General features: G+C 51.1%; 1 protein-coding gene across 1 annotated transcript in view; it reads left to right on the top strand.

Annotated features, from left to right (window-relative positions):
• LOC123773066 (tetra-peptide repeat homeobox protein 1-like) overlaps positions 1-15,319 on the top strand; it is a 33,085-nt gene extending 17,766 nt beyond the window's left edge. Inside the window, exon 5 of the mRNA XM_069315577.1 lies at positions 14,047-15,319. Coding sequence (XP_069171678.1) covers positions 14,047-15,319 — 1,273 coding nt within the window. The remainder of the gene's footprint in view (positions 1-14,046) is intronic.
• Positions 15,320-19,787: the final 4,468 nt, after the last annotated feature.

The raw sequence follows: 19,787 nt of genomic DNA, 5'->3' as shown, positions 1-19,787 counted from the left end.
GTTGTTCAACATACCCAAGATGGGAGAAAACCCACGTATCTATGATTATACTCCTCCCACGTTCTTATCCTCATATTCCTCCTACGTTCCAATGATCCTCCTCCCACGTTCCTATTTTCGTATTCCTCCCACGTTGCTATTAGTGGCTTAGTTACTCCCACACTTCCTAATACACGAGCGTGTTACAAGGTCAACACAGGAAGGTCACCTGCCAGGTACAACTTGACGAGAGACCTGGGTACTAGTGTACCTTAATATTTAGCTACTTTGGTACTTGTTATATAGCTACTTTGGTACTTGTTATATAGGTACTTTGGTACGTATTTACATAGATGCTTTACGTAGGCCCTTTAGTACTTATTTACGTAGATACCTAGGTACTAAGGAACTTATTTACGTATGGAGATACTTTGGTACTTACTTACGTAGATACTTTGGTACTTACTCACGTAGATACTTAGGTACTTAGAAATTTAGGTTCTTTTTTCGTAGGTACTAAGGTCTGTAGGTTCGTAGATACTTGGATATCTAGGTGGGTACGATTATAGATACTTGGATATCTAGGTGGGTACGATTATAGATACTTGGATATCTAGGTGGGTACGATTATAGATACTAAGGTACCTTCTCCCTATCCTTCCCTGAGTTTTTACCCATATAAATGAGGTTATCTCAATTATATGGGTAACCTAAGGTGCACGTTCACGAAGCCAGGTGACCTTTCGAGTGACCTGACCTCAAGGTGCAGGTCAGGTCATTCCCACTGCAGGAACGATTAGCCCTAAAATCATTTATCATGCGACCTTTATCCACTAGGAGCTATATTTAGTTTTCCTGATGAGTGATGAATACTGATTTTTGAGAATCTTATTCATCAAATGGTCCAATATCTGAATCATCACTATGTCACTACCGAAGGACATCAAAATCATCAGCCGGTTAGTGAGAGGTTTAGAGTGTGTTACCGGAAAGTTCATCTATAGAAAGAGTGTGTTACCGGAAAGTTCATCTATAGAAAGAGTGTGTTACCGGAAAGTTCATCTATAGAAAGAGTGTGTTACCGGAAAGTTCATCTATAGAAAGAGTGTGTTACCGGAAAGTTCATCTATAGAAAGAGTGTGTTACCGGAAAGTTCATCTATAGAAAGAGTGTGTTACCGGAAAGTTCATCTATAGAAAGAGTGTGTTACCGGAAAGTTCATCTATAGAAAGAGTGTGTTACCGGAAAGTTCATCTAAAGAAAGGTGAAAGTCATGAAATCTTGAAAACTTGCAGTGGCATGCAAGTGGGTTGAACTATGAGGGGAAAGAGACACGGAGCTGAGGTCTCATCCACACACTTGAAGACAGACAAGCTGGTGGAGTCACGAGACACGGAGCTGAGGTCTCATCCACACACTTGAAGACAGACAAGCTGGTGGAGTCACGAGACACGGAGCTGAGGTCTCATCCACACACTTGAAGACAGACAAGCTGGTGGAGTCATGAGACACGGAGCTGAGGTCTCATCCACACACTTGAAGACAGACAAGCTGGTGGAGTCACGAGACACGGAGCTGAGGTCTCATCCACACACTTGAAGACAGACAAGCTGGTGGAGTCACGAGACACGGAGCTGAGGTCTCATCCACACACTTGAAGACAGACAAGCTGGTGGAGTCACGAGACACGGAGCTGAGGTCTCATCCACACACTTGAAGACAGACAAGCTGGTGGAGTCACGAGACACGGAGCTGAGGTCTCATCCACACACTTGAAGACAGACAAGCTGGTGGAGTCACGAGACACGGAGCTGAGGTCTCATCCACACACTTGAAGACAGACAAGCTGGTGGAGTCACGATAAGTATGAGTATTCGTTTGCCTAGTTCGGGTAGAAGGTAGACACAGTAGTCGCTTCTGTATATATTTATTGACCGAGATAGCAAGGTATATATCTGCCTAGCCGAGGTCCTTCTACTCTGAGTCTGTGAGGATAACTGAGGCTGCTGGGAGCATGGCTGATGCTCCTCTGTCTGGCATGACGTCAGAGGCCTACTCGCCTGTGATTGGTTACATTTCAACTGACAGAATTTGAGTATAACATAACTGTGTCCTTCAGTCGTCAGTAGTAGTAATAGTTAGCATCCATCAGTCTCAGGAGACAATGGAGAAGCGCTCTGGTTGTCGGACTGGAGTGGCCTCTCCAGGGCGCATAGCCAGGGTAGATTGATATGGAGGAGAAGCTGTCACCCATGCAGCAGGTCCCCCCCCCCCCACTACTTTCCACGGCGCCGAAAGTCTCCAAATTAAAAGGCAAACGCCAATACGATTGGTTTCAGGGCCGTCGCAGGAACTGTCAGAACGAAGACCTCAGAACTGAGGCAGTTAACATCATGGTCCTGACCACTGAGGTAGTCAACACCAGGTCGGCTGACGCTGTGCCTGTCAGCGGCACACATGGAGTCGTCAACATTGTAGCCGTCAAAATTACGGTCAACACAAGATCAGTCAAAACCATTGCCGTCAACACAGGTCACCATAAATAGCATATAAACTGGGATAGTCAACAAGTAATTCCGTCAACACCAGGTTCTTTAAAACTGATCCCGTCAAGAATCGGGTAAATCAATACATGTGACATCAACACGAAGTCAATTAACGAAGTTTGTCTTCAGTGAGGGAGGGAGAGGTGGAACTAAACACCTGCGTAGCCAACACTTACAATGTCAACTCTGAAGACGTCAACACTAACCAGGGGCCAGATTCACGAAGCAGTTATGCAAACACTTACGAACCTGTACACATTTTCTCAATCTTTGGCGGCTTTGTTTACAATTATGACACAGTTAATGAGCTCCGAAGCACCAGGAGGCTGTTTATAACAATAACAACAGTTAATTGCCAAGTTTTCATGCTTGTAAACTGTTTAATAAATGTAACCAAAGCCGTCAAAGATTGAGGAAAGATATACACGTTTGTAAGTGCTTGAGTCCTGCTTCGTGAATCTGACCCTAGACCTACGAGCGTGAGCCACGAGGTCAACCACACACACACACACACACTGACCACTGCGTCATCCAACACAAGAGTCGTGAAAACTATTGCAGTCATCACTGATTTGATAACAAAAAAGACGCTACGAACACTGTGTTCGTCAACGCTGAAGCCATCATCAACGAAGCTGTCAACACTGTTCCAAAAACCAGATCCGCTGACAGTGGCGTTGTCAGCACTTGAGGCGTCAACACAGGGGACCATCAACACAGAGACCATCAACACAGGGACCATCAACACAGGGACCATCAACACAAGGGACCATCAACACAGAGACCATCAACACAGTGGGCCATCAACACAGGGACCATCAACACAGGGACCATCAACACAGGGGACCATCAACACAGGGACCATCAACACAGGGACCATCAACACAGGGGACCATCAACACAAGAGACCATCAACACAGGGGACCATCAACACAGAGACCATCAACACAGGGACCATCAACACAGGGACCATCAGGGGACCATCAACATAGGGACCATCAACACAGGGACCATCAACACAGGGACCATCAGGGGACCATCAACACCGGAGACCATCAACACCGGAGACCATCAACACAGGGACCATCAACACAGGGACCATCAACACAGGGGACCATCAACACAGGGGACCATCAACACAGGGACCATCAACACAGGGGACCATCAACACCGGAGACCATCAACACAGGGGACCATCAACACAGGGGACCATCAACACAGGGGACCATCAACACAGGGACCATCAACACAGGGGACCATCAACACCGGAGACCATCAACACAGGGACCATCAACACAGGGACCATCAACACAGGGGACCATCAACACAGGGGACCATCAACACAGGGGACCATCAACACAGGGGACCATCAACACAGGGACCATCAACACAGGGACCATCAACACAGGGGACCATCAACACAGGGACCATCAACACAGGGGACCATCAACACCGGAGACCATCAACACAGGGGACCATCAACACAGGGGACCATCAACACAGGGACCATCAACACAGGGGACCATCAACACAGGGGACCATCAACACAGGGGACCATCAACACAGGGACCATCAACACAGGGGACCATCAACACAGGGGACCATCAACACAGGGACCATCAACACAGGGGACCATCAACACAGGGACCATCAACACAGTGGACCATCAACACAGTGGACCATCAACACAGGGACCATCAGGGGACCATCAACATAGGGACCATCAACACAGGGACCATCAGGGGACCATCAACACCGGAGACCATCAACACCGGAGACCATCAACACCGGAGACCATCAACACCGGAGACCATCAACACAGGGACCGTCAGGGGACCATCAGGGGACCATCAGGGGACCAACAGGAGACCATCAACACAGGGGACCATCAACACAGGGGACCATCAACACAGGGGACCATCAACACAGGGGACCATCAACACAGGGGACCATCAACACAGGGGACCATCAACACAGGGACCATCAACACAGTGGACCATCAACACAGTGGACCATCAACACAGGGACCATCAGGGGACCATCAACATAGGGACCATCAACACAGGGACCATCAGGGGACCATCAACACCGGAGACCATCAACACCGGAGACCATCAACACAGGGACCGTCAGGGGACCATCAGGGGACCATCAACACAGGGACCATCAGGGGACCATCAGGGGACCAACAGGAGACCATCAACACAGGGGACCATCAACACAGGGGACCATCAACACAGGGGACCATCAACACAGGGGACCATCAACACAGGGACCATCAACACAGGGACCATCAACACAGGGACCATCAACACAGGGGACCATCAACACAGGGACCATCAACACAGGGACCATCAGGGGACCATCAACACAGGGACCATCAACACAGCTAGGGACCATCAACACAGCTAGGGACCATCAACACAGGGGACCATCAACACAGGGGACCATCAACACAGGGACCATCAACACAGGGGACCATCAACACAGCTAGGGACCATCAACACAGGGGACCATCAACACAGGGGACCATCAACACAGGGACCATGAACACAGGGGACCATCAACACAGCTAGGGACCATGAACACAGGGGACCATGAACACAGGGGACCATGAACACAGGGGACCATCAACACAGGGGACCATCAACACAGGGACCATCAACACAGGGACCATCAACACAGGGGACCATCAACACAGGGGACCATCAACACAGGGGACCATCAACACAGGGGACCATCAACACAGGGACCATCAACACAGGGGACCATCAACACAGGGGACCATCAACACAGGGGACCATCAACACAGGGGACCATCAACACAGGGACCATCAACACAGGGGACCATCAACACAGGGACCATCAACACAGGGGACCATCAACACAGGGGACCATCAACACAGGGGACCATCAACACAGGGACCATCAGGGGACCATCAACACAGGGACCATCAACACAGGGACCATCAACACAGGGGACCATCAACACAGGGGACCATCAACACAGGGGACCATCAACACAGGGACCATCAACACAGGGACCATCAACACAGGGACCATCAACACAGGGACCATCAGGGGACCATCAACACAGGGGGTGTCTGAGAAGGGACCAATAAGGCATAAGGTAACAGAAGTGACACCAAAAGTGAGGATGTCTTCCATTATTCGTCTGAGTCTACCACTTTAACCCCAACTTTAATATTTACTCATTCGTCACATCCCGCACAATCATTCCCTGCGTCACACTGCGTCACACTACCACACACTGCGTCACACTACCACACACTGCGTCACACTACCACACACTGCGTCACACTACCACACACTGCGTCACACTACCACACACTGCGTCACACTACCACACACTGCGTCACACTATCACACACTACGTCACACTACCACACACTGCGTCACACTACCACACACTGCGTCACACTATCACACACTGCGTCACACTACCACACACTGCGTCACACTACCACACACTGCGTCACACTACCACACACTGCGTCACACTACCACACACTGCGTCACACTATCACACACTACGTCACACTACCACACACTGCGTCACACTACCACACACTGCGTCACACTATCACACACTGCGTCACACTACCACACACTGCGTCACACTACCACACACTGCGTCACACTATCACACACTGCGTCACACTACCGCACACTGCGTCACACTACCACACACTGCGTCACACAGAATCAGAACTTTGGGAGTCAAAACTTTATATACCACGTATGTCAGGCTAATCCTGGAGTATGCAGCTCCAGCATGGAGTCCATATCTAGTTAAGCATAAGACTAAACTGGAAAAGGTTCAAAGGTTTGCCACCAGACTAGTACCCGAACTGAGGGGTATGAGCTACGAGGAGAGACTACGGGAATTAAACCTCATGTCACTGGGAGACAGAAGAGGTAGAGAGGACATGATCACCAAATACAAGATTCTCAGAGAAATTGATAGGGTAGATAAAGACAGACTATTTAACACAAGGGGCACACGCACTAGGGGACACAGGTGGAAATTGAGTGTCATAGAAAATATTAGAAATAATTTGTTTAGTGTCAGAGTGGTTGACAAATGGAATGCATTAGGAAGTAATGTGGTGGAAGCTGACTCCATACACAGTTTCAAGTGTAGATATGATAGAGCCCAATAGGCTCAGGAACCTGTACACCGGTAGATTGACAGTTGAGAGGCGGAACCAAAGAGCCAGAGCTCAACCCTCGCAATCACAACTAGGTGAGTACACACAGCCGAGTAATCGTAGTCCTAACGACCCGAGTTCGATTCCCGGTCGAGTCTGAAACAAATTGGCAGTTTCTTTCACCTGATGCCTCTGTTCATCCTAGCAGTAAAAATAGGTACCTGGGAGTCACACAGCTGCTACGCACTCTTCCCCCCCCCCCCCCTGAGGATGTGTGTGTGTGTACGTGCGTGCGTGCGTGTACGTGTGAGAGAGAGAGAGATTGCAGATCTTATGGAAGAAAATAGATCAGTAGTTAGTACATTAGACAACCGACGGTTAGAAGGCGGGGTCCAAGAGCTACCACCTGGATCTTGGAGGCACAAATAGTAAATAAAGACACACACACCCGTCACATAACACCCAAACACCCGTCACATAACCCCAAACACCCGTCACATAACCCCAAACACCCGTCATATAACCCCAAACACCCGTCACATAACCACCAAACACCCGACACATAACACCCGTCACATAACCCCAAACACCCGTCACATAACCCCAAACACCCGTCACATAACCCCAAACACCCGTCACATAACCCCAAACACCCGTCATATAACCCCAAACACCCGTCACATAACCACCAAACACCCGACACATAACCACCAAACACCCGTCACATAACCCCAAACACCCGTCACATAACCACCAAACACCCGACACATAACACCCGTCACATAACCCCAAACACCCGTCACATAACCCCAAACACCCGTCACATAACCTCCAAACACCCGTCACATAACCCCAAACACCCGTCATATAACCCCAAACACCCGTCACATAACCACCAAACACCCGTCACATAACCACCAAACACCCGTCACATAACCCCAAACACCCGTCACATAACCACCAAACACCCGACACATAACACCCGTCACATAACCCCAAACACCCGTCACATAACCACCAAACACCCGTCACATAACCACCAAACACCCGACACATAACACCCGTCACATAACCACCATACACCCGTCACATAACCAAACACCCGTCACATAACCACCAAACACCCGTCACATAACCCCAAACACCCGTCACATAACCACCAAACACCCGACACATAACACCCGTCACATAACCCCAAACACCCGTCACATAACCACCAAACACCCGTCACATAACCACCAAACACCCGTCACATGACCACCAAACACCCGTCACATAACCACCAAACACCCGACACATAACACCCGTCACATAACCACCATACACCCGTCACATAACCACCAAACACCCGTCACATAACCACCAAACACCCGTCACATAACCCTCAAACACTCGTCACATAACCACCAAACACCCGACACATAACACCCGTCACATAACCCCAAACACCCGTCACATAACCACCAAACACCCGTCACATAACCACCAAACACCCGTCACATGACCACCAAACACCCGTCACATAACCACCAAACACCCGTCACATAACCCCAAACACCCATCACATAACCCTCAAACACCCGTCACATAACCACCAAACACCCGTCACGTAACCACCAAACACCCGTCACATAACCACCAAACACCCGTCACATAACCCCAAACACCCGTCACATAACCCTCAAACACTCGTCACATAACCACCAAACACCCATCACATAACCACCAAACACCCGTCACATAAAACCCAAAACACCCGTCACATAACCCGAAACCAACCGTCACATAACCCCCAAACACCCGTAACATAACCCTCAAAATACCCGTCACATAACACCCCAACACCCGTCACAAACACCCCAAAACCCGTCACACAACCATCAAACACCCGTCACATGACCACCAAACACCCGTCACATAACCATCAAACACCCGTCACATAACCACCAAACACCCGTCACATAAAACCCAAAACACCCGTCACATAACCACGAAAACATCCGTCACATAACCACCAAAACACCCGTCACATAACCACGAAAGCATCCGTCACATAACCACCAAACACCCGTCACACAACCATCAAACACCCGTCACATAACCACCAAACACCCGTTACATGACCCCCAAAACACCTGTCACATAACCACCAAACACCCGTCACATAACCACCAAACACCCGTCACATAACCCCCAAAACACCCGTCACATAATCACCAAACACCCGTCACATAATCACCAAACACCCATCACATAACCACCAAACACTTGTCACATAACCACCAAACACCCGTCACATAAAACCCAAAACACCCGTCACATAACCACCAAACACCCGTCACATAACCACCCAAACACCCGTCACATAACCACCAAAACACCCGTCACATAAAACCCAAAACACCCGTCACATAACCACGAAAACATCCGTCACATAACCAACAAACACCTGTCACATAACCACCAAACACCCGTCACATAACCACCAAACCCCCGTCACATAACCACCCAAACACCCGTCACATAACCACCCGTCACATAACCACCAAACACCCGTCACATAACCACCAAAACACCCGTCACATAACCACCAAAACACCCGTCACATAACCACCAAACACCCGTCACATAACCACCAAACATCCGTCACATAAAACCCAAACACCCGTCACATAACCAAAACACCCGTCACATAACCCCCAAACAACCGTCACATAACCAAAACACCCGTCACATAACCAAAACACCCGTTACACAAGCACCAAAACACCCAATCATCCGTCACATAACCACTAAAACACCCGTCACATAACCACCAAACACCCGTCACATAACCACCAAACACCCGTCACATAACCACCAAACACCCGTCACATAACCACCAAACACCCGTCACGTAACCACCAAACACCCGTCACATAACCACCAAACACCCGTCACATAACCACCCCAACACCCGTCACATAACCACCAAACACCCGTCACATAACCACCAAACACCCATCACATAACCACCAAACACCCGTCACATAACCACCAAATACCCGTCACATAACCACCAAACACCCGTCACATAACCACCAAACACCCATCACATAACCACCAAATACCCGTCACATAACCACCAAACACCCGTCACATAACCACCAAACACCCGTCACATAACCACCCCAACACCCGTCACATAACCACCCCAACACCCGTCACATAACCACCCCAACACCCGTCACATAACCACCAAAACACCCGTCACATAACCACCAAAACACCCGTCACATAAACCCCCAAACACCCGTCACATAAACCCCCAAACACCCGTCACATAACCACCAAACACCCGTCACATAACCACCAAACACCCGTCACATAACCACCAAACACCCGTCACATAACCACCAAACACCCGTCACATAACCCCCCAAACACCTGTCACATAACCACCAAAACACCCGTCACATAACCACCAAAACACCCGTCACATAACCACCCAAACACCCGTCACATAACCACCCAAACACCCGTCACATAACACCCCAACACCCGTCACATATCCACCCAAACACCCGTCACATAACACCCCAACACCCGTCACATAACACCCCAACACCCGTCACATAACCACCCCAACACCCGTCACATAACCACCCAAACACCCGTCACATAACCACCAAAACACCCGTCACATAAACCCCCAAACACCCGTCACATAACCACCAAACACCCGTCACATAACCCCCCAAACACCCGTCACATAACCACCAAACACCCGTCACATAACCACCAAACACCCGTCACATAACCACCCCAACACCCGTCACATAACCACCAAAACACCCGTCACATAACGCCCCCTACCCCATACCAAAAATAACGATTCCTACCTGTCATCTATCACCACAATATTGACAAGATTTCCTCACCTGTTCCGTCGCGAAGTTGACGGGAAGAACGTCCCAGTTTCTTGAACTGTCTTCAGCCGTCGGTGGAAAGCAACAATTACCATCGAAGGACATTCCATCAGGGTTCATTATTAATATAATTAAATTCCCGGAAACTGAGGCGAATGCCAGAAAGTACTAAATGGTTTTCAAAGGTTTGGAGGCTCCACCAGCACCAGCCGGGCCTCACCAGGACATGATGCTGCATCACACTGTTCCCCAGAGATTATGAGAGGTCAATAAATGCACTCAGTTGCACTCGGGCTGCTGTTGAAACACTGCGGTATTCACTCGGAGGTCCAAGGCTGCACTAAAGGCTCCGGGATATCACACTAGCACATCCTTGTGTGTGTTTTCCTAACTCTTGGGGACCGACTCGTGATCCAGGAGAGGGCTGGAGGTTCCAGGAGAGGGCTGGAGGTTCCAGGAGAGGGCTGGAGGTTCCAGGAGAGGGCTGGAGGTTCCAGGAGAGGGCTGGAGGTTCCAGGACAGGGCTGGAGGTTCCAGGCGAGGGCTGGAGGTTCCAGGAGAGGGCTGGCGGTTCCACGAGAGGGCTGGAGGTTCCACGAGAGGGCTGGACTACAGTCACGGTGCTGGGGAAGGCCTGACGGGGTTTGGTGATCCTGAGAACCTCTCACTCCTGCCGGAAAACATTCCGCAATTGCAAATTGATGCTCGGTGTTGCCTTTAGGTGCTCGAAGTTGCTTCGATGTTTCGAAGAAGTTAGTGTGTTGTTGTCGGTGTTACTGGGAAGTGTCGAGAGGCACGACTCACCGTCCTGGGAACTGGTTGCTGCTGGTTACTGGTGGTGGTGGTGGTGGTGGTTGGGGGGAGGGGCCCTGGTGGGTTGTGGTGGGTTGTGGTTGGTTGTGGTGGACCGGGAGCGGGTACAGTAGCAATGGTAGCGCCGCCTGCTGGTGGTGGCGTGACGTCTGCTGGTGGTGGTGTGACGTCTGCTGGTGGTGGTGTGACGTCTGCTGGTGGTGGTGTGACGTCTACTGGTGGTGGCGTGACGTCTCCTGCTGGTGGTGGCGTGACGTCTCCTGCTGCTGATAGTGGCGTGACGTCTGCTGGTGGTGGTGGTGTGACGGGTTCACTGTACCAACACACTGTACCTAACCTCCAGCACTATACGCTAAGTCCTCACACACACACACCCACCAGTCCCCTGTGTCCCCAGGACGCCCCCAGGTCCCCACACACACAGTGTCCCTCTCACGCCCAAGTGCTGAGGAGGGACCTCGAAGCCGATGGTGTGGACGAAGGACTCTCCACTACTGGCGGAAGCCACAGCGACTCCGGCAAAACGTGGGAACAGTTTGGTTCGAAGCTAGCGCCTTTTTGCCGGGTAAGCGCTGCTCGGAGAGGCTGAATGACGTGGGAATGACGTCATTGGCTAGTCCGGGCGTGACGTCAGAAGGCAGGTGGTGACGTCAGCAGAGAAGCAGCCGATATGCTGCGCGAGATCTCGGATTATCTGGATTTTTTACAAAAACGCTAAAATTACATATGAAAATTGATCGTTTAATTCAGTCTAATTCATCTTTTGTGGTGTATTGGGGACTTGGGTTTGTTTGGGTGGTGTCTTGCAGGTGTGGAGGGGCAGTTTGGAGGAGGTTTGGCTTTGGTGGTGAAGGGCGACCTCTGGTGCTGGCACCCGACACTCCTGGCTGGTATTGTGGCTCCCACACCTGCTGCACCATACGCCTCCCACACCTGCTGCACTACAGGCCTCCCACACCTGCTGCACCACAGGCCTCCCACACCTGCTGCACCACAGACCTCCCACACCTGCTGCACTACAGGCCTCCTACACCTGCTGCACCACAGGCCTCCCACACCTGCTGCACTACAGGCCTCCCACACCTGCTGTACCACATGCCTCCCACACCTGCTGCACTACAGGCCTTCCACACCTGCTGTACTACAGACCTCCCACACCTGCTGCACCACACGCCTCCCACACCTGCTGCATCACAGGCCTCCCACACCTGCTGAACCAGAAGAATCCCACGTACCAGTCTAGTCATGGAAACTGCGGGCTCACCATAGCCCGTGCTACTTGGAACTTTTTGCTCCAGGTAGCGAATCTTAAACAACAACATATATTGGACAAAATTCTTCTGTTTAGACATATATCGGGTCGATATATGCTGTCTAGACATGTATTTTGAAGGATATATTCTGTCCAGATACACTTTGTTCTTATATATTCTGTCTAGATACACTTTGGACATAAATGTGCTTGCCAGACAGATACTGTCCACGGCCCTGTACGATGCCTTGTCATGCTAGGATACAAGGCTCACGAGAGACTATCACACTGTCCAACTTTAAGTGGCACGCACGCACACACACGCACGCACACACACACACACACACACACACACACACACACACACACACACACACACACACACACAATACGCATTCACCCCCACCCACGTGAATAAAAATGCGCACTTAATCCGATATCGTGGTTCATTATAACACGACGAACTCCCCCCCCCTATAATACCTGATTTGATATCGTATCCATCAACGATGCTATAATGGTCATGGGGGAGGGGGGGGGGTAGAAATAGCCTAAGCTACTCTATCCCTTCGAGATATATTTCTTTCTTGTCTCAATTAACATACTTGAACTATAAAGGTCACATGGCCTAGTTCAGTGAATAGGAAAACACCTTTGAGATCATGAGACCACATGCGATTGGGCAGCAACGTGTCCTTCCATTATCCGGTACGATAGATCGAGGGAGATAGATCTGAGGCCCTGTAAGATAGACTGGCCGCAATAGATATCAAGATTACCAAAGTACTTCCCATTCCAAAGTACTCTTGGTCGATAGTACGAAGATTTCGGTGGAAGTCTAATAAGGAATTCCAAGAGTGCTCTCGTTGTGTTTCAGGAAGCTGTTGCTACTGGTACAGAAGTGGATACGAGACACTGTTGATTACCCGACGTCTGAAATTCGATAGCAAGTTATCCGGAGGAGCAATGTGGATTATTTGCAACATACTGTATTCGTCTCATGAGCCAGGGCAGGTGTGTAGTGAGACATGTGGCTGAGATGTAACTGTAATTGGTCTTGTAAGACGAGACTCTTATCGTTTGTGTTCATCGGCGATCGTTAAGGGGGTTTGAAGAGGTTGAGTTTTTGTTCTCATCATAATGTTGATCGATCATCATTATTCATCATAATGTCATCATCATAATATTCATCATTCATCATAATGTCATCATCATAATATTCATCATTCATCATAATGTCATCATCATAATATTCATCATTCATCATAATGTCATCATCATAATATTCATCATAGTTACAGGAATCACCTCAACGTTACAGGAGAGCAGCTGAGATACAGCTTTGGAATTTCTAGTGGGAGGTGAGCAAGATGAAGCTTCAACCCTGGCTGCAACCCTGGCTCCAACCCTGGCTCCAACCCTGGCTCCAACCCTGGCTCCAACCCTGGCCCCAACCCTGGCTCCAACCCTAGCTCCAACCCTGGCTCCAACCCTGGCTCCAACCCTGGCCCCAACCCTGGCTCCAACCCTGGCTCCAACCCTGGCTCCAATCCTGGCTCCAACCCTGGCCCCAACCCTGGCTGCAACCCTGGCTCCAACCCTGGCTCCAACCCTGGCTCCAACCCTGGCTCCAACCCTGGCCCCAACCCTGGCTCCAACCCTGGCTCCAACCCTGGCTCCAATCCTGGCTCCAACCCTGGCCCCAACCCTGGCTGCAACCCTGGCTCCAACCCTGGCCCCAACCCTGGCTCCAACCCTGGCTCCAATCCTGGCTCCAACCCTGGCCCCAACCCTGGCTCCAACCCTGGCCCCAACCCTGGCTGCAACCCTGGCTCCAACCCTGGCTCCAATCCTGGTTCCAACCCTGGCCCCAACCCTGGCTGCAACCCTGGCTCCAACCCTGGCCCCAACCCTGGCTCCAACCCTGGCTCCAATCCTGGCTCCAACCCTGGCCCCAACCCTGGCTCCAACCCTGGCCCCAACCCTGGCTGCAACCCTGGCTCCAACCCTGGCTCCAATCCTGGCTCCAACCCTGGCCCCAACCCTGGCTGCAACCCTGGCTCCAACCCTGGCCCCAACCCTGGCTCCAACCCTGGCTCCAATCCTGGCTCCAACCCTGGCCCCAACCCTGGCTCCAACCCTGGCTTCAACCCTGGCCCCAACCCTGGCTGCAACCCTGGCCCCAACCCTGGCCCCAACCCTGGCTGCAACCCTGGCTCCAACCCTGGCCCCAACCCTGGCTCCAACCCTGGCTCCAACCCTGGCCCCAACCCTGGCTCCAACCCTGGCTGCAACCCTGGCTCTAACCCTGGCTCCAACCCTGGCTCCAACCCTGGCTCCAACCCTGTCTCCAACCCTGGCCCCGACCCTGGCTCCAACCCTAGCTCCAACCTTAGCTCCAACCCTGGCTCCAACCCTAGCTCCAACCTTAGCTCCAACCCTGGCTCCAACCCTGGCCCCAACCCTGGCTCCAACCCTGGCTCCAACCCTGGCTCCAATCCTGGCTCCAACCCTGGCCCCAACCCTGGCTGCAATCCTGGCTCCAACCCTGGCTCCAACCCTGGCTCCAACCCTGGCTCCAACCCTGGCCCCAACCCTGGCTCCAACCCTGGCTCCAACCCTGGCTCCAACATTGGCTCCAACCTGTGACTGCCCGCTGCGGCTAACACCGGTCACCAGTGACACAAGTGTTCAAGAATACCGATAAACGCTTAGTAGAAAGAGAGCATAACAGAGCACTGAACCAAATATCTAAGTTCCATACACTTTCCTCTGCTTCTCTTATCGTCTTTCAGTCTTTCATATTAATTTTTTTCAGTAACAACTCCCTGGAAATCACGTGAAATATTTCTCACTGGATGAAAATAGCATATTATTGCTAATATTTCTTAAAGCGTTTAACATAGGTCTAAACCGACCAGCCTATGTCCCTCCCATACCCCATACCATCCCCCCTTGCAAGTTTGGGTATGGCTAGGCTCAAGCGTCTGGTTTCCAGCTTTAGACAGACAGCGGCAAAGGTCCTCGTGTGGACATCATAAGACATGGTAGACATATTAAGACATCCAGATATCAAGATAATTCATACAGATATCAAGATAATGCATACAGATATCAAGATAATTCATACAGATATCAAGATAATGCATACAGATATGAAGATAATTCATACAGTAACTAAGATAATTCATTTAACAGTTAAGATAATTCATACAGGAGATCAGATTACTCACACCAGAGGCGTAAGGTCATTAGTTACATTAGACCCTAACAAGCAAACGAACAGAACATTTATGGAACAATGTAGCAATTCTTTTGGGCCCACAACAGGCCGGAAACTGTCTAAAACCCCCTCCCCCCCCTTTGTTGGCCCACAACAGGCCGGGAACTGTCTAAAACCCCCTCAACCCTCTGTTGGCCCACAACAGGCCGGGAACTGTCTAAAACCCCCCTCCCCCCCTCTGTTGGCCCACAACAGGCCGGAAACTGTCTAAAACCCCCTCCCCCCCCTTTGTTGGCCCACAACAGGCCGGGAACTGTCTAAAACCCCCTCAACCCTCTGTTGGCCCACAACAGGCCGGGAACTGTCTAAAACCCCACTCCCCCCCCTCTGTTGGCCCACAACAGGCCGGAAACTGTCTAAAACCCCCTCCCCCCCCCTTTGTTGGCCCACAATAGGCCGGGAACTGTCTAAAACCCCCTCCCCCCCTCTGTTGGCCCACAACAGGCCGGAAACTGTCTAAAACCCCCCTCCCCCCCTCTGTTGGCCCACAACAGGCCGGGAACTGTCTAAAACCCCACTCCCCCCCCTTTGTTGGCCCACAACAGGCCGGAAACCGTCTAAAAACCCCTCCCCCCCTCTGTTGGCCCACAACAGGCCGGGAACTGTCTAAAACCCCACTCCCCCCCTCTGTTGGCCCACAACAGGCCGGGAACTGTCTAAAACCCCCTCCCCCCCTCTGTTGGCCCACAACAGGCCGGAAACTGTCTAAAACCCCCCTCCCCCCCGCCTCTGTTGGCCCACAACAGGCCGGGAACTGTCTAAAACCCCCTCCCCCCCTCTGTTGGCCCACAACAGGCCGGAAACTGTCTAAAACCCCCCTCCCCCCCCGCCTCTGTTGGCCCACAACAGGCCGGGAACTGTCTAAACCCCCCCCCCTCTGTTGGCCCACAACAGGCCGGAAACTGTCTTAAACCCCCCTCCCCCCCTCTGTTGGCCCACAACAGGCCGGGAACTGTCTAACCCCCCCCCTCTGTTGGCCCACAACAGGCCGGGAACTGTCTAAAACCCCCCTTCCCCCCCCTCTGTTGGCCCACAACAGGCCGGGAACTGTCTAAAAACCCCCCTCCCCCCCCCTCTGTTGGAACACAACAGGCCGGGAACTGTCTAAAACCCCCCTCCCCCCCCTCTGTTGACCCACAACAGGCCGGGAACTGTCTAAAAGCCCCCTCCCCCTCCCCCTCTGTTGGCCCACAACAGGCCGGGAACTGTCTAAAACCCCCCCTCCCCCCCCCTCTGTTGGCCCACAACAGGCCGGGAACTGTCTAAAAAAAACCTCCCCCCCCTCTGTTGACCCACAACAGGCCGGAAACTGTCTTAAACCCCCCTCCCCCCCCATTTGTTGGCCCACAACAGGCCGGGAACTGTCTAAACCCCCCCCCCTCTGTTGGCCCACAACAGGCCGGGAACTGTCTAAAACCCCCCTTCCCCCCCTCTGTTGGCCCACAACAGGCCGGGAACTGTCTAAAACCCCCCTCCCCCCCCTCTGTTGGAACACAACAGGCCGGGAACTGTCTAAAACCCCCCTCCCCCCCCTCTGTTGACCCACAACAGGCCGGGAACTGTCTAAAAGCCCCCTCCCCCTCCCCCTCTGTTGGCCCACAACAGGCCGGGAACTGTCTAAAACCCCCCTCCCCCCCCCCCTCTGTTGGCCCACAACAGGCCGGGAACTGTCTAAAAAAACCCTCCTCCCCCCCCCTCTGTTGGCCCACAACAGGCCGGGAACTGTCTAAAACCCCCCTCCCCCCCCTCTGTTGGCCCACAACAGGCCGGGAACTGTCTAAAAAAACCCTCCCCCCCTCTGTTGGCCCACAACAGGCCGGGAACTGTCTAAAAAACCCCTCCCCCCCCTCTGTTGGCCCACAACAGGCCGGAAACTGTCTAAAACCCCCTCCCCCCCTCTGTTGGCCCACAACAGGCCGGGAACTGTCTAAAACCCCCCTCCCCCCCCTCTGTTGGCCCACAACAGGCCGGGAACTATCTAAAGCCGTCCCACAACCTCTCAACCTTATCAAGGCAACTAACAACACCACGTTCTGAGGCAAACCAACGGTTTGATCCCATTGTCTCATAATATACCTGCTCATTCAACCCACTAGAGGGTTGGGAGCCGGTCGGCCGAGCGGACAGCACGCTGGACTTGTGATCCTGTGGTCCTGGGTTCGATCCCAGGCGCCGGCGAGAAACAATGGGTAGAGTTTCTTTCACCCTATGCCCCTGTTACCTAGCAGTAAAATAGGTACCTGGGTGTTAGTCAGCTGTCACGGGCTGCTTCCTGGGGGTGGAGGCCTGGTCGAGGAACGGGCCGCGGGGACACTAAAGCCCCGAAATCATCTGAAGATAACCTCTGAAGATAACCACTATGTCACTCAACCTTATAAGCTCCCTGAAAAACAGTGTAACTGTGTCTCGTGTCCTTGCAACAGAAGGGACACAATGTTCATTTGATGCATCACGCTAGTGTGATTTGTGTGTGTGTCCCCCAAGATATTATGAATTGACTGATTGATTGATGAAGATTAAGCCACTCAAAAGGTGGCACGGACATGAATAGCCCGTAAGTGGTGGCCCTTTGGAGCCATTACCAGTATCAAGAGCTGATACTGGAGATCTGTGGAGGTGCGACTGCACCCTGCGTGACGGGAGATGTCTCCCGTGGATATTATGAAGGTACCTATCTAGATATATATATCCCCTGTGGTCCGTGACAACCAATATTCCCCTATTTTGTTGCCATCTCTTCTCCTGCCTTTTCCGTATACAAATTCACCTTCTGCAGTCCTGGGGAAAAAGGTGTTTTCGGCGTCTAAACCAGTGTGTTCATGCGACCGTTCGTGGCCTCATATCCTTTACTGGGTCTCTACACTTTACAAGACTTGTACGTTTCAGACCTAATCGTAGAGAGCAGAGTTTAGGCTGGGCTTGATGAGGTGGGGCTCGGGGCAGGTACAGTTGCCTGATGCAGGAAATAATTCTCTAGCGAGAGAGAGAGAGAGAGAGAGAGAGAGAGAGAGAGAGAGAGAGAGAGAGAGAGAGAGAGAGAGAGAGAGAGAGAGAGAGAGAGAGAGAGAGAGAGAGAGCATCAAACACGCCTTCACTTGACACAACACGCCATCAAGTAGTTATGTCAAAGGAATAGATGGTTAGTATACTCTATGTCAAAAACATAGAGTATACTAACATTTCAGGCTTCATATATTTTTTATTTATATATACAAAACTTCTTACATTGTTGTACAGCCACCAGAACGCGTAGCGTTTCGGGCAGGGCCTTAATCCTAATTTTCCCCCTGGAATACGACCCGCCAAATCGTTTAACAACCAGGTACCCATTCACTGCTGGGTGAACAGAGGCTACAGTCATTTAAGGACTGGCGCCCAGTCAATCCTCCCCGACCAGGATACGAACCGGACATAGTAGTCGTGGGTTGTCGCAATAAGGGCCAATTCTAGTTAAAGAGAAGCATGGCGGTGGACCTCAATATGAAACAAGCACTCTCTTGTATATATATATATATATATATATATATATATATATATATATATATATATATATATGTATATATATATATATATATATATATATATATATATATATATATATACATATATAAATATATATATGTATGTGTGTGTACACACATACATATGCAATTTAGTCATAGGATTAAATTGCACCATTTGCAAATTTGTAGAAAGTGGGATGTAAATTCAGAAAATTCTAAAACACTGCAAGATGATTTAGAAACGTTTAGTACACCTTACCTTGTGATGATTTCGGGGCTCAACGTCCCCGCGGCCCGGTCCTCATCCAGCTTTCCTCAAAGATAGGTCTCC

Source organism: Procambarus clarkii, chromosome 81, assembly GCF_040958095.1.
Source record: "Procambarus clarkii isolate CNS0578487 chromosome 81, FALCON_Pclarkii_2.0, whole genome shotgun sequence".
Lineage (NCBI taxonomy): Eukaryota > Metazoa > Arthropoda > Malacostraca > Decapoda > Cambaridae > Procambarus > Procambarus clarkii.
This window is presented reverse-complemented; position numbering and strand designations above follow the sequence as displayed.